We start from the raw sequence: 17100 nt of genomic DNA, 5'->3' as shown, positions 1-17100 counted from the left end.
CACATAATGTACGTTTTGAACGGCTAGATGTATGACAGAATGCTCAGGATTCTAATGAAATCTTGCTTAAGACTAAAAGCCAATCTGTGCAAAGATATATAATGGGTCTGCCTTAGGGCCTGAGGTCTGCTAAGAAATTCTAAAGTAATATAATCCAGAAGCCTAGAAGGCTTGAAGCTTGCTTCCTAAAGGAGGAGCTGATCACAAGATCATGTGACAGCATCACATCATAAAAGAAACATTAACACTTTTGTCAGAAATCTATCCAGGGGGCGCCTGGGTAGCTCAGTGGGTTAAGCCTCTGCCTTCAGCTCGGGTCATGATCTCAGGGTCCTGGGATTGAGCCCCACGTCGGACTCTCTGCTCTGCGGGGAGCCTGCTTCTCCCTCTCTCTCTGCCTGCCTCTCTGCCTGCTTGTGATCTCTGTCTGTTAAATAAATAAAATCTTTAAAAAAAAAAAAAAGAAAAAGAAAGAAATCTATCCAGTAATTTTTAGCATCTCAGGAAAGAAAAAAAAAAAACATACTTGCATGGCAGAATTCTGATAACATCCTTTACTTTAAAATTTTCAATACACACTGCACAGTTTTCAGCATCAACATCAATTCCCTATAAAAAGGAAAAGAAAAGAGTTCACTGTATCATTGCTACATGGTCTTGATAAAACTCACAGCATCCTGGGTAAAACAATGACAAACTTAATAATACCAGGGTACAACCAGAAGCTAAACACAATCTCTACTCAGTATTTACTTTTTACCACTATCCAGAGATTTAAGGAATCTGGCTGAAAAGGAAAAAATTTCGTTGTGTACCTAATCAGACATGAACAGTTTTGATACTAGGGTAGTGTTCATGTTTTAAGGGTTGTAGAAATGCAAATACTTACTTTACTGTAATAAAAATTATTTTTCAAATATAAAACTTGTAATGCATCATTTTTTTTTTAAGATTTGTTTATTTATTTGACAGACAGAGATCACAAGTAGGCAGAGGGGCAGGCAGAGAGAGAGGGGGAAGCAGGCTCCCTGCTGAGCAGAGAGCCCGATGCGGGGATCGATACCAGGACCCTGAGATCATGACCTAAGCCAAAGGCAGAGACTTAACCCACTGAGCCACCCAGGTGCCCTCAAATATAAAACTTGTAAAGAGAATATCCAATAAGCTACTTGTTTCTAGAATCATTAAAAACAAAACAGGAGCACTTTCACTAGAATTTGCTAAAGAACATAGTTACAACTTGCAAATGAGAAAACACAAATGGCTAAATATCTGAAAATATTCCCCTCACTAGCAATAAAAGAATTACAGATTAAAATAAATTACTGTTTTTCATCCTTCAAATTAACAAAGGTAAAAGGAAATAAAACTTGCTGGGGAAGTTGTGACAAAATCTCCACTTCTAAGAAGCTATGGGTCATCAACCATTTTTTAAAAACTTTATTTATTTTTTTAAGACTGTATTTATTTATTTGACAGAAAGAGAGGACAAGCAGGGGGAGTAGCAGAAGAAGAGGGAGAAGCAATCAGCAGGGAACCTGATGCGGGCCTTCATCCCAGGACCCCAGGATCATGACCCAAGCCAAAGGCAGCCACTTAACCGACTGAGTAACCCAGCACCCAGGGTCATCGACCCTTTTGGTAGTGTCAGCCCTGCCCCATTTCCCTGGGTAACTCCCACATTGATCCACCTGGCCTCATCCCATCAAAGCAGGCACAGCCAGAGGGTCATCTAACCCAAGACAGGTCAATGAGACTCTCTTTGATTCTGGGATGGATTCAAGAACTACCAATCAATGTCTGCATGTAGCTCCAATGTTAGCTACCCTGTCCTTATGTAATTATTTTAAAAAATACACTGAGCCATGTACATTACTTGTTCGCAAGCAAGCAGTAAAAACTGATTACTATTATCAGAGACTATATTAAAGTTCTGTAACACTTAAAATTGTATGTTGCCGCTAAAGTAAATATTATCTCTTATCGTATGCCATACAAAATTGATGAAATAATTTTTAAAGTCCCTAATGGTCTGTAAGTGTATACATTATAGTGAATGAGTCCATAAGAAAAGAAAAACTAGAAACCAAACACCTCTCTAGAACTGCACAAGATGTAGATTTAAGAAAACAACATTTTTCTGTACAGACTTAATCAAAATAATCAGAAAATCCATGTGTTGGAACCTGGCTAGCATTGGTCAAAGGAGCATGGGACTCTTGCACTCAGAGTTATAAGTCTGAGCCCCATATGGGGTGCAGAGAATACTTAAATAAAACTTAAAAAAAAAGAAAAGATAAGAAAAATCCACATATGTATCTCACAGACCATTTAGGGATCTTTTTTTTAAACCATTATTTTGACAATTTTCAAAAACAGTAGAATCACAGTTTCAAAAATGTTCTGTAAAAAGAAATACTCTGGGGGCTCCTGGGAGGCTCAGTTGGTGAAGCGCCTGCTTTCAGCTCAGGCCATGATCCTGGGGTCCTAGGATTGAGCCCCATGTCTGGCTCCCTGCTCAGTGAGGAGTCTGCTTCTCCTCTGCCTCTAACTCTCCCCCTGCTTGTGCCCTCACTCTCCCTCAGATGAATAATTTTTTTTTTTAAGATTTTATTTATTTATTTATTTGACAGAGAGAGAGATATAGTGAGAGAGGGAACACAAGCAGCGGGAGTGGGAAAGGAAGAAGCAGGCTCCCGGCCAAGCAGGGAGCCCAGTGCGAAGCTCAATCCTAGGACCCTGGGATCATGACTTGAGCCTAAGGCAGACACTTAACGACTGAGCCATTCAGGCGCCCCTCAAATGAATAAATCTTTAAAAAATCCTAAAAAAAGCAAACGCTCTGAACATGAAGAGGATACTATCAATTTACTTGTGTTCTCAAAGACTTAATTCAGTATATTATACATATAAATCTCTATTCATATTTATAGACTGAGATTTCCTGCTATGGAACAGAAGACATATTCTAAGGGGAACATAAAATTACATGCTTACATCAAGTGACTGGCTATGTGCCATACATGCAGAGTTTGTCACAGGCATTCAGTGGAGACTCTCTCTCCAATGACCCTCAGAGGTCTGTACCTCAAGTGCTAATCTCAAGCCGTAACATGAGAAACTTTGTTTTGTTTCACTTTTTTGTTCACTACATCTGTATGGGAAGAAACCAGTATCCTGCACAAACTGTTAAAATTCAACTGATGGGGCACCTGGGTGGCTCAGTGGGTTAAGCCTCTGCCTTCAGCTCAGGTCGTGATCCCAGGGTCCTGGGATAGAGCCTCACATCAGACTCTCTGCTCAGTGGGGAGCATGCTTCCTTCTCTCTCTCTCTCTCTGCCTGCCTCTCTCTCTCTCACCTACTTGTGATCCCTGTCAAATAAATAACATCTTAAAAAAAAAAAATTCAACTGTTTTTTCTATATAAGGCATTAGGGAAAGAATGGAAACCAACAATATAATTCTAAGAGTATCTTAAAAAGAGTATCTTAAACTTTTAAGTATCTAAGATACTTAAAAGAGCATCTTAAAGTACACTTGAAGAATATAATTTAAGAGTATCTTAAAATATTAAAATGATTAATATCAAAATCCAAAGTTTTTTAAAAAATCAAAGATCTATAATTTAATGAGTATTATTTCTGCTTTCAAGTTGGTCCAAAGAAGGGATACATAAAATAAGTGCAGTTATTCTCGTTTTTGAATGGGGAGTGGAGGGTGGAATAGATGAAGTCTCAACAATTTGGTGAAAAGAAGTAAAAATCAAAATAACAGAACGAACCTATACCTAACAAGTCAACTCACTTATCAACATCTCAAGACAAAGAAGACAGACCATTTTTAAAAAGTACTATTACTGCATTAGCAACTGTTTTCCTCTTAAAGAATCGATCCTCTAAGATTCTGAGGTTCTGGATTTAGGATATGTCCCATTCCCAAAATGCTTTAAAACTCTGGTATGATTCTGACCTTTTATGTCCCAGGTGGGCCATGTCAAAATGTTTCGTTTTTCCCAAAAGTAGTTTTAAGTACATCTTCCCTCCCCTTCTCTATAAATCCCAGTATTTTCCCCCCCTGTATTTAAGGGAACCAGAGAGAATGGACTTATAGCCTATAGCCTCAAATTTAACAAAAATGAATTTAAAGTATCAAAGGTCTATGGTCCAAGGGAACTTGGAAGTTCTTTACCTTCCTTAGAGTCACCTTGGTCTGACCAACAGGTAGAACCTTCTTAAGTGAGGGACATGTCAGTCCTATCCAGTATGGCAGCAGCCAGCCAAGCCCTTTGAGCATTTGGAATGTAGCTAGTGTGACTCAGGAATGAATTTTAAGGTCAATTTTATCCATTTAAAGTAAAATAACTGTATACAACTAGTGGCTACCTTCTCTGGTGCCAAGGAGTTTAGGTGGCTCTTCACATGTGCAACTGAGTACTTCTGTCAACTCTTCTCTACACTGAATACAAGTATGCAAGTTAGTACTAACTCAAACTAGTCAAAACCCCACATGTTCAATGTGCATTTAATAGACTGGAAAGTTTTAGTTAGACATATAAACAGATACATACTTTATTCTAAAAGAAACAAAAAACCCCATGAAAATGTTACCTTTTCTCCATGCTTTACAGTATGAAGTGGAAGCTGGCCAATGATTTTCTTAGCTTCTTTCCTATGGCTCTTAGATAGGAAAAATATTATTATCACTAAAAATTTTAAGTCATTATTTTAAAAAATTCACCTAAGCTTACAGAAAAAAATCTTAAAAAAAAAAGTTAAATTGACTATAATGAAAAAAACAAAAATTACCATTTACATCTTAATGTATAAAACAGCCACATATAACTTAAGAGCTGTTTGATCAAGACTATTTATTTTCAATTCCATGCCTGAAGAAGAAACCAATGCCTATGTGTAAACATTGGCAATAGAGTAGGAAGCTGAGGATGGGAAGAGGGGTCCCACTGATTCATCTACTAATATCTGTCCCTAAAAAAGAAGTTTTCACCAAGTCAGCATGTACAAGATGACCAGAAAGGACTACCTACAAAGCCAAAAAGAGTGGCTTTTCAAGACAATAGGTAAGTGTGAAATTCAAAGGCCTATCTGTGGAAGCCTCTGTCTCTTCAAGTGCCCTCTTCTTTGCTGTGACAGAGACACTATCTCTCTGCAGATAAATGGCTTCAAAAGTTGCCCCACAGCAGAAGCCAGGAAGCCCCTCCCATCTTTAGGCCCAGGGTTCTCCTTGTTTTAAACACAGAACCACATCTACTCTACCTCAGGCCTATTTATTATTCCTTTATATCTGAAAAAGAGAAAGAGGGTATTCAGAGGAACAAAACATGCAAAAATGACCCCATTTAAAGATATTTCCCACAGAACAGAAAATTTAATACAGTCTAATTAAAAATTATTTTTAAAAAGTTATATTAATTAAATAGTACGAGTGAAAACCCAAAACCCCAAAACCCCACAAAACTCTAATATAGTTGCAGGGAATATTTAAGAAATATTTATGAACTATCTTTTAAAAAGCAAAGTTAAAAAGAATTACCCATAATTACCTGACTTCCAAACTGTGAGCCAGTATATAGGAAACGCTGTATATAGTAAAATATCAGCCAGGCTAATGAGATAATCATCATGGTGATGAAGGCGATGGCCACAAATACCACAGACTGACCACTGATGAACTCCTGTACATGACGGGTGCCAACCCCTATGGTCATTTTCACTGCAATGCCTTTCTGCACCAGATCCAAAATTTCTCTTCCTTTTGGGTAGCTCACCATAATGACCACTATATTTCCAGTTCCTGTGGGGAAGAACAAAAAAAAGTCAATATGAAGAACAAAAATGAGATACAGAGAAAGTAAGAGAAAAATACGAGAATAGTACAGCTTGTCTATATGTAATATCTAAAAACTTACAAAAAATATTTAATTTTCAAGAAAAACATAAGTTACCAAAACTGGCCCCAAAACAGAAAACAGACTGACTGTATTAGAAAAATAACAGTTCTCTAATAACTATTCCCCCCGCAAGGGTAAGAGCCCCACTCAATTCCACGGTGAATTCTACCATCAAAACTTGAACACTGATGGTACTAAAATTATTCCACAGTAGATTATAAAGTTAAAAAAGAAGTTTAAAAAATTATTTCTAGAAAATAAAGCTAAACATGGGAATAAACCAAAGAACCAGACTAATTTCACTTATGAATATTAATACATAATACCTAGGGACGCCTGGGTGGCATCTGCCACCCAGGTCATGATCCTGGGGTCCCGGGATCAAGCCCAGCATGAGGCTCCCCACTCAGCGGGAAGTCTGCTTCTCCCTCCCACGTTCTCTCTCTCTCAAATAAATAAAATCTTAAAAAAAACCTCATAATACCTAAAGTATGCTTATTAATCAGAGGGAGGCAATCTGAGAATTTCTTCTATGATCACTATTATTTAACACTAGTCTGAAGGAATGAGCAGACATAATATAAAAAAATTAGGAAAGGGGTAAAACAGTTTATACAAATCTATCTATAAATATAATAACCATAAATTATCAATTGAATTCTTTAAACTTTAAAAATGCTGTTTCTGAAGTTCACTAGGGGAAAAATAATCACAAATGATCAGGAAAACTTTTTAAAAGTAAAACCTGAACTAACCTTTACAATTAAAGAAATTAAAACAGTGTGGTAGTAGCTAAGGAAGACAACCAGAAAAAAGGGGTAGAATCGAAGTCCAGAAATTAGACCCAAATACAAAAAAAATCTTAGTATATGATAAAACTGTAATCTTAAATCAATGGGATACAGGATAATTTTTTAAAAATAGTATGGGGATAATTGGGTCTTATCTGAGGGAAAATAAAAAAGCTGTATCTCTTTCTCACAATTAATGGCAAAATAAGTTCCAAGTAAATCAAAGATTTAAATATATAAAAGAGAGGAAATTAAAAAATGAAAAATTTCCACATGACTGAAAGAGCAAAATCAAGGAATCAAGAGCAAAAAAGCAAATGGCCAAAGTGGGGGTGGCGAACACATTAATATAACAAATAGAGAAAACAATTTCCTGTAAGAGAAAGAGCAACAGAAAAACAAAGGAAATGAAATCAGTTTCCAGAAAAGACAAAAAGTCTTTTTTTACGTATCAGCTTTAGTTAGATAAGAATTCACATGGCATAAAACTCACCCTTTTAAAGTATACAATTCACCATTTTTTAGTATACTCATAAAGGTTCTGTGACCATCACCACAATCTAATTCAATTAACATTTTCATTGCCCCAAAAAGAAAACCTGTACACCTCTGTGGTCATTCCCCAACAAATAGATTTTAAACTCATGAAAAGTCATGGTACAAATGAAAACATTAAAAAGATCTTCAACTTATGTGCATTGCATCCTGAAAACCTATCCTAAGTTGAAAATATCCTAAGTAGAAAATGCACTTAATATTGAACATCACAGCTTAACCTAGCCTACCTTAAAATGCTCAGAACACTTGCAAGTCTACTGTTGGGCAAAATCCTCTAATACCATGCCTACAGGAAAGTGCTAGCTCAAGTAATTTTCTGAATATAGTACCAAAAGTAAAAAAATTAAATGGTGATCTGGGTAGAGAATGGTTGTTGACCTTTGTGATCATGTCGCAGATTGGGAACTGGGGCTGCCGCTACAACCCAGCATCATGAGAGAGTCCTGTAGGACATATCACGAGCTCTGGAAAGGATCCAAATTCAAAATTTGAAGTATGGTTTCCACTAAATGTGTACTGCTTTTGTACCACCATAAAGTCAAAAAATTCCAAGTCAAACCACAATAAGTCAGGGACCATCTGTACCTATATGACTGGCAAAGGTCAAATAGTTTTGATCCTCCATAATGGCAAGAATGAGCACAAATCTGCATTCTTGCCCACTGCAGGGGGAGTTTAGTATTACAGTCTTGCATGGAGGGCAATGGCTATCAAAAAAATTTTATTTATTTTTCCCAAGAAATTTAATGCACAGCAATTCCATGTCCAAGAACTTATGCACAAATACACTTGCATGTGTATACAGGAGCTATCTGTAAAGATATCTGTTGTCAAATTTATCTTCTCTAAGTTTTTGCCATCACAATCTAAACATCCATCAATAGGAAAAGGGTTACATACACTATAGTATGTGTACACAGATTGAGGCAGCGACTCCATTAGAATGAACAGTAGGCAAGACTACTGAGGGGAAAGCGCAACATGTCAAACTATGTGGATGAAAGATCTGCATGTCACATCAATTTGGACTGCCTCTGAAAGGCGACCCAGAGCCTAGGGACCCTGACTGCATCTGGGGAGAGGAGCTGGACACAATAAAAATTCTGTACGATGTGCACATATTATCTACTCAAAAACTAATTTTAAAAATACACATAAAGGGGTGCCTGGGTGGCTCAGTCGGTTAAGCGCCTGTCTTCAGCTCAGGTTATGATCCTGGGGTCCTGGGATCAAGGCCCACGTCAGGCTCATCACTGAGCAGGGAGCCCCCGCTTCTCCCTCTCCCTCTACCTGCTGCTGTGTTCTCTCTCAAATAAATAAAATCTTTAAAAAATAATAAATAAAAATAAAATACACATAAAGAATGTTCCCTGGCATCACTTCAAAACTGTGTTTTAACAATTTTATTGCAGAGAGAAACATTAACCTGCAGCAAATCCACTGTGGCCCCCTGCCATCAGGATTTAGTTACTGAAACACCAGAAGGGCACCCTTCTAAGGTGGCTCCTGCCTGGAAGCCAGTCCTTTGTGTCACTTAGCAAAAACTGTACTTGTCTCCCTACTCACGCAGTCTGCCATGTCATCAACTGGAGAGACACTATAAGGAGGAAGGCATTTCCTGCCTTCAGGAAAACAAACATCTAGAAGCTGAGAAACACAAGCACAGAAACAATTATTAGGATAATTATACCACTTACAATTACATGCCACTTTATAAGCTGAAAGCCTTTTCTCATAAATCTCTTTTTGTGGAAAACTTCAAGCACATACTCAAGTAGAAAGAACGGTTTAATGAACCCCATGTGTTGGTCTCAGTTAAAAAGTTATACGCAGAAAATAAATGTTTCCATGCCACAGTCACAGCTACATAAAACTTCGGTACTGACATAATGTTCTTTGTGTTAAACGGGGAAAACCAACTTCGGAGCACTTTCACATTTACATCTCACTTGAAGCAGAGAAGCCAAATTACCATTTTACAAATGAGGGCTCAGAAATTGGGAAAGCTGCTGAATGTCATATACCCAGTTCTAGGGGCTGAAAACCCAGTACCCATGCATTATCTCTGTCCTGCCTCCTAATGTGGGACCCAATCTTCAGAACCACACAGACTCGGTCCAGATCTGTCATCCACTGTCTGAGTCTGGAGAAACTACCCTCTGAGAGTATTTCTTCAGCTATATAATGAGAATGAGAATTTTTCTATTTTGGACTATTTCTTATTTACTAAGAAAGTGGAATACAAAGTGCTGCAGAAATGAAGTGATAATTTTGTCTTAGGTGGAGAGAATGCTTTCCCTAGGAAGCACACTTGAGCTACATGTTGAAGGACAGGAAAAGTTTACCAAGCAAACAAAGGGAGGCTTTTTAGGCTGTGAAATCATCATAAAGACATATTTGGGATAGTGAGGTCCAATCTGGTTAGTGACTAAAATACAGTTGTCCCCCTTATCACAAAGGATACATCCCAAGACCTCCAGGAACTGCCTGAAATTGCAAATAGCAACGGATGCTATATATATGCTGTTTTTTCCTATACATACCTATGATAAAATTTAACTTATAAATTAGGTACAATAAGAGATTAACAACTAATAATAAAGTAGGGCAATTGTACAACATGCTGCAAAAAGAGTCATGAATGTGGTCTCTCAAAATACTTTGTACTATACTCACCCTTCTTGTGACAATGTGAGATGATAAAATGCCCATGTGATCAGATGAATTGAGGTGAATGACGTAGACATTATGACCTAACGTTAGGTTACTACTAACCTTCTGACTCTTAAGTCGGAAGAAAGGTCTACTTCCTGACCGAGACTGACCTTGGGTAACTGAAACCATGATAAGGGGGGGGACTACTGTATATGTAAAGGTATCTTGTTTATCTCTTTATCCCCAGTGCCTTACCTAGAACCTGAAGTGTTCCATAAATATTTGTTGAATAAATGAATGAATAAATGAGAGGTGGAAGAGAATTGAGACTAGAGAGGTTCTTGAACACCAAAATTTTCAAAGGAAGGGGCAACTGACACAGTGATTGTCAGCGGGATCCACTGAACTGAAAACACTTGCAATATTAACTTGAAATTTTTCACCTAGGAAACTAAAACAGTTCACTGATTTAAAAGAAATCATAAAAAAAAAATACTGTGTCTAGGATGACAGCTAAACCATTTGCTATACTAATTACAGCAGCAAGATTGCTTCTTTAACTTCTTTAAATTAATAAAATGCAGGATGAAGACTCACTGATATTCTAGAACATCTTTTAAGGATGAACTGGAGATACGGCAGCTGAGTAAAAATGCACTAGCTTGGGGTCACCATGTGCATGACTGGAAGGGATACCAAGTACAGGCACCTCACCTGGCCCTGCCCTTATTTCATCATGCATTGCCACCTCCCCCGGCCAATCCTGTAGAACCTCAGGTACACATGAGAGCAAATCACAGCTTATTTCCCAACTACACAGCTGAGTTTCTTCAAAGGACATACAGATATGCAAAGACTTGGGAGAGGAGAAAAAGTTCTTAGGACTTTTCTTCCCTAGTCCTTAACACTGTTACCAGTCATGCTTCTGTAAAAATGGTCATCTTGTGCAATCCCTCTCCCTCCCCCAAAGAATCTATACCTCTCACCATTAGACAGGAAAACTCGAAGGCAGTTTATTTTTGTCTTACTTAGCACAATGTCTGTGTACAGAGTACAGGGTCATAAACCTACTCGTCAAATAATAAATAACAAATATAGTACTCTTTAGCAAGCCAAACTGTCTATAATATAAAACTCTTCCGTGCCAGAAATAAAACTGCATATATTTCTGTTTCCTTTCAGATGTCAGTGTTTCTCTTCCCACTTGCTCAAAAACAAAGAAGTAAGAAATCCTGTCTTGGTCAATAGGTTCAAAATTCTAGAGGTTACATGTAAGTCTAGTGTACCATTTCTCTCCTCCCAAAGGAAACTATTTAGATTTCAGCATTCTTTGAAGGGAGTGGGAACTACTGAAATATTTAAAGTGGTGGATTAGATTTCTGCTCTAGAAAACTAATTCAGGCAGCAAGAAATACATGTTAAGAGTCCCGGCAAAAGAATCCCATTAAATTTCGGGTTTTCTTTCTTTCTCATAAATTCCATGCCCTCTCCACCTTCTGCCCCCAAACCTGGAAAAACTGTGGTCAAATCTTCAAGATTCAGCACAAACCCAACACAGGGCTTCTCAGCACCACCCACCCCTTTGTGCCTGCAATGCATCAGTTCCTTTTAGATACAGCTCTAGTAGGTGTATAAAACACCTACTAGAATTTCTTTATAGGTTTCTCTCCCTCACTAGACAAGTACTACCTGTTCTTATTTCTTAGTTTTTGTAGCCAAGTATCATGCAGTGGTGACCCATAGAAGAGTTTCTGTATGCATGAATCTATCTGAAAAATTGGCTGTATTCTAGTTGAAATGCCCCAATACAGAGAATATTAATAGAAATGGTACACCCAATATGAATGCAAATGTCTCTGAGATCTGAAGCTATTATGCGAAACAGAAATGTTTTTATGGTTGACTAGGGAGTGTTGGGAGGGCACAAAAAACAAATGTTTAATTCTTTTCTTGGAAATTTAAATTATGTTTTGGATAATTTGACTTGCTCAAAAATATTTTGTATTTGTTGAATATACAACTCTTTGCAGGGTTCCTAAATGCATTACTTTATCTCAGGGCTTCAGTCTCTTGCAATGCTATTCCCACCACCAAGAATGCCTATAGACCAACCCCCCCCCCTTTCACACTCAGACACACCCTCTCCACCAACATATCCTTCAAAACTCGATCTTTCTGGGAGCCATCTTAGTTAAACCCACCTTCTACGTGTGGTTGTGAGGTGCCATTTCTGTTTTCCTACAGCACCAAAATACATAATTAAAATCCACATTTTTAGATCGTTTTGAGTACAGCACATCATCATCATGTTAATACACGTCAAAAATTTATTATTCATAAACTATTTATCATGCCCTGCAAATGCAAAATGCACATCTTCTATAACACTAGGGACTTCTACATTTTTGTCATTTTCCTCCACCCAACTCTGGCTCCTTCTTCAAACATAGCTCTAAGCCTTGCCAGTAGTTGGCACTCAGTAAACAGCTATTAACAGAATGAATGAAGTTAACATACACAGAGTGAATGAATGAATCTATGCTTAAAAGGACATGCCAAGATTTCAGCTAAAGGATCATCCTATTTGTTAACCAACAATAATCAAACTAAGTAAGGCCAAGGCTCTAAAAAACTTTTATTTTTTTCAAGTTTCTTTTCCTTTCTTTTTTTAAAAAGATTTTATTTATTTGTCAGAGACAGAGAGTGCACACAAGCGAGGGAGTGGCAGGGCAGAGGGAGAAGCAGGCTCCCTGCTCAGGAGCAGGGACTCTATCCCAGAACTCGGATCATGACCTGAGCTGAAGGCAGACATTTAACCAACTGAGCCACCCAGGGATCCCTAAGAACTTTTGTTTTAATGATTTGACTTGTATCAATTTTTACTCATCTTAGTCAAACTAACTTCTAGTCATCCCTGCGGTATGTGTTTTAGATGCCCTTCCTTTATGCTTCCTAAGCAACCATGTGTGTTAATTCCATCAATATTCAAACCATATTGTCTGGAAAGTTGTTTATCACTCCCACCAGGTCACAAACTCCTCAAAGGCAGGCATGTGTCATGTACTTCTATACCTGAGCAAGCACAATACTTAGCCCAAAGTGGCTACTCATTATTCTGTCTGCTAAAGTAAAGAGAATTAACTAAGATTAATTAACAGTCCTTATAGTTGTTCTCACAGATTATCTTAAAATCATGATTTTTAGAAACACAATAAAACACTGATTTATACCCAAAGTATCTTGTACTGGATTTAGTACAGCCAAGCAACAGGCTTAAGAAAAACTGCAGAAATTCTCCCTGAGATTTGGGAAAAGACTCATGATTCAATTTTACAAGCAGCCATCTCTTATCTGTTTTGCAGAACACGAGTGCTACACAGGAACATCAAAACCACTGAAATCTGTGGTCTTTCCTGCCGCCAGCCACATTCTGACAAAATCCAAGAAACCTAACTTGAGCTACATTCAAGGTTCTATGTAACATTTCAAATTCAAGTATGTCAAAGCCAGTTTGTCTTCTGACTTAATTCATTCCAATTCTTAATGCTATTTCATTGTCAAAAAGTCATGATACATCTGTACCTTTTTTCCCAGTTGGGCCAAGTTCTGTGAAGGTCATACCTTTCCATTCCTATAGTCACTGCTACAGTATTGGCCCTTATACAGTTGACCCTTGAACAACACAGGTTTGAAATGTGTGGGTTAAATTATGCAAGGATTTTTCCCCCCAATACAGTACAGTATAGTAAATGTATTTTCTCTTTGATTTTAATATAACATTTCCTTCTCTCTAGCTTATAAGAATCTAGCTTATATTATATTTCCTTCTCTCTAACTTATATTATTATGTGCAATACATAATAACATATAAAACGTGTTTACTGTTTATGTTATTGGTAAAATGCCCAGTCAACAGGAGGCTATCAGTGGTTAAGTTTTGGGGGAGTCAAAAGTTATACAGAAAATCTTTTCCACTGCACAGGGGGTTGGTACCTCTAAGCCTTGTGTTGTTCAAGAGTCAATTTTATTTCTCCGTGGATCAGCCCAATGGACTAGCGTCTCTGCAGGTTTTTCTCTGTTTAAACTGCTGGTCACAATGCTACCAAATTAATCTCCCTTTAAGTCAGTGGTTCAAAACATTGGATGACTCTGTCATCAGTAACCGCCCCCCCCCCCCCGGGATTATCTGGACACATTTTTGGTTGTCACAATTGGGTAAGTACTGTTGCAATCTAGTAGGCAGAGACCAGGGATGCTAAACATCCCATTAATGCACAGAACAGCCAGCCCCTCCCACAACAAAGAATGATCTGGCAATGCATACTCTCCCCCCTCCCCTTACCATGGACCAGTTTCCTCATCCAAAGAATGGGGTTAAAGCACCTGTGTTAAAAGGCTGTCAGGATTAAGGGAACCACTGCATGAAGAGCATTGAGCACACTCCCTACACACTGGGGAACTTCCACACATTAAAAAAAAATTGCTAAAGCTGTTACTTTTATCTCTTTTCTCAAACAGAATGATTCTCAGGGTAAAAAGACTAGAATGGACGTTGATAACAGAAGAGAAACTCACGAGGATTTAAAATAAACATCAACGAGGTGTTTTTTGGGGCCTGGCTAAATTATGTCAAATAACATAAGCAAGGTGGCTGACCCATGATTAGAGCAAGTGCTAGTACCCTGGAAAAATGCTAACATCATTATCAAAAAATGCAGTAAACAGATTTAGGAAATTGTAGTCCCTGCGCCAGCCATTCAAAAGAAAAGGTCCAAATGAAGATGTTGTAGACTCAGAAGAGACTGCAAGGACCCAGACTCAGACAATCCTGACACACTAACCTCTTTTCTTTGACAGAACTACTAAAATTGGGGGCACCTGGGTGGCTTGATCAGTTAAGCATCTGCTTCCAGCTCGGATCACGGTCGCAGGGTGCTGGGCATTAACCCTGCATTGGGCTCCCTGCTCTTCAGAGATTCTGCTTCTCCCTCTCTCTCAGCCTGCTTGTGCTCTTTCTGTCTCTTTTGGTCAAATAAATAAATAAAATCTTAAAAAAAAAAAAATAACTACTAAAATTGGGAAAACATCATCAATAGGATATATCAGGAATGGTCTCTGAAATCTGACAGGGCTTTTCATGGTAGTTTTATGGAAACACGGCTTGGGTACAAAGACAATTTGTATTGTTATGTCAAATAACATAAGCAAGGTGGCTGACCCATGATTAGAGCCTCTGCTCCTACTTCCTCTTCCAAAACCACTTCCTTCTGTTGCAACCGAGAATTTCCCTCTACTAAGGCCAACCCCTCCGAAGTATCCTAGACATGGCCTTCTTAAGAGTGGACTCTTGGGGTTACTTCTCCTCACTGCTGGATCTCTACCACATCACTACCATCCAATTTCAATATGCCCTACCATCATCCACCCTAACCCCCCCTTGTCCCATAGTTTTGCACACTTCTCAGCACATCTTGAGCTGTGCTTGAAAGAACTGAATTCTCTCAATTCTTGAAAGAATTGTTCTAACATTCTCCATTTTCTCACCTCTCAACTGATTTCTATTCCCATCGCAGCTAAAACAGACCAAATCCAAAGTCTCTTTTCTGTCACCAGAGTTAAGTTCGAACTTGCTTTTGAGAAGTCAAAGCAGAATGAAAAACAAAAGTACAGGAAATAGGATGTCTGACTTGCAGCAGCAGCAACGTTTAAAAAAGACTTTAATCACAATAAATTCAGAATGAGTCATGATCTTAAAAATCGTAACAGAAAAATGTTCACTCTGCTGGGTTCAGGTCCCATAGCACTCGGATTTCAGTTCTGAGGAGGACATCTTGCAAAATTAGATTCTCAAATTGTCACCAGGGCTTGAAGACGCAACCTGTTGCCCTGGAGAATAGGTGTGTGGGAAGCGTCTCCTGGCAAAGAGCAAGACCTTTTCCTGAATGAACACAACCTGGAAAATTTCATCTAAACTCAAGACTCGAGGGCTAGCAGTAGGGCCGGTTATTACAACCTTACATGTAGAAAGTGAGAAAGCATATCCGCACTTAAATCCAGCTTTTCTGACTCAGAAGTTCAGAATACACACACGTTTTATGAAAGTGGAGAAACCAGAGCCCGACCAAACCACCACTTGACATTGGTGAAGGGACTGCCAGACCTTGGGAGTGAGCTAGGAGCGAGCTTCAATTCCTACCTCACTTGACTTTGTGAAAACGATGAATGGAAAGGGACCCAAGATTGAGCAATCATGAGAATTTCCACCACAATCCTCTTCGGGTGGGTGTTTATTTCTTTCGTTCTCCCCTACACCTGAAGGGCCTCCAGAGGGCACCCCCCCTGCACCTGAAGGGCCCAAGGCGAAGATCTAATCAGGCCCGCCTAAGGCCCCAAAAAGCCCCGAGGGTGTCACGGCGCGCCCATCGAGCTTCCCTCCCAGTTCCTGACCTCCAGAAGCCATCAGAGTCGCGCCCCAAGCCCCTTCGCGGCGTCCCCCTGGGAATCAAGGCCGAGGTCGAGAGGGCTGCCGCCCTTGACTAAGCTACAGAGCCCCCCCCACCCCCGGCCGCCTCCCCGCGTCCCCCGGCCTCCGCTCACCCGCGTGGGACATGGGCGTGGTGAGGTTCCCGTGGCCCTCCCCGTTGTAGAGGACCACGGCCGAGGCGTTCCTCCGCGCCGCCACCAGCACCTTGTCCTTGAAGGTGCAGCCCCCACGCGCCACCAGGGCCACCCAGGGCGCGTCCCCCTGACCGCCGGGCGCTGGCACGAGGAAGCGAGTGTCTGGCGCGCAGCCCTCGGGGTCGCGGTCCGCCGCGCGCGGGACGCCCACCAGGCCCTGCGCGCCCTCCTTGGGCGAGCTGTCGCCGAAGCGGCCGCTCTCCGAGACGCTCCACACGGTGCGGTTCGTGTGCGGGTCCACGTACTCCGTGCTCACCACGGCCGAGTACCACTCGAGCGCCCGGCCCCTGGCCCCGGGCACGTTCAGAGCCAGCGCCAGCAGCGCCAGCGCGCCGCGGGCCCCGACGCCAGCCTCGGGTCGCCGCCGACACGCCATGGCCCCCCCCGCCGGCCAGACGAGGAGGAGGCCGGGGCTGGAACCGCGCGCGTGCGAGGCCGCCGAAGGGAGTTAAGAACCAGGCGCTTGCCGCCGAGCGGGATAAGAGCCAGGCGGGTCGGCGGGCGGGGCTG

General features: G+C 40.2%; 1 protein-coding gene across 2 annotated transcripts in view; it reads right to left on the bottom strand.

Annotated features, from left to right (window-relative positions):
- RNF149 (ring finger protein 149) overlaps positions 1-17100 on the bottom strand; it is a 27305-nt gene extending 10205 nt beyond the window's left edge. Inside the window, exons 1-4 of one of the 2 annotated variants that reach the window (XM_059134473.1) lie at positions 16510-17096; positions 5561-5811; positions 4608-4676; positions 527-609 (exon numbers count right to left, since the gene is read on the bottom strand). In XM_059134473.1, the coding sequence (XP_058990456.1) occupies positions 527-609; positions 4608-4676; positions 5561-5811; positions 16510-16966 (860 nt within the window). In that variant the 5' untranslated portion in view covers positions 16967-17096. Of the gene's footprint in view, positions 1-526; positions 610-4607; positions 4677-5560; positions 5812-16509 lie in introns of both variants that reach the window. The other variant, XM_059134474.1, reaches the window with a different exon arrangement.

The sequence above is a fragment of the Mustela lutreola genome, chromosome 9, assembly GCF_030435805.1.
Source record: "Mustela lutreola isolate mMusLut2 chromosome 9, mMusLut2.pri, whole genome shotgun sequence".
In the NCBI taxonomy this organism is placed as follows: Eukaryota; Metazoa; Chordata; class Mammalia; order Carnivora; family Mustelidae; genus Mustela; species Mustela lutreola.
The sequence above is the reverse complement of the archived record's forward strand: the minus strand, read 5'-3'. Positions and strand labels throughout refer to the sequence as shown.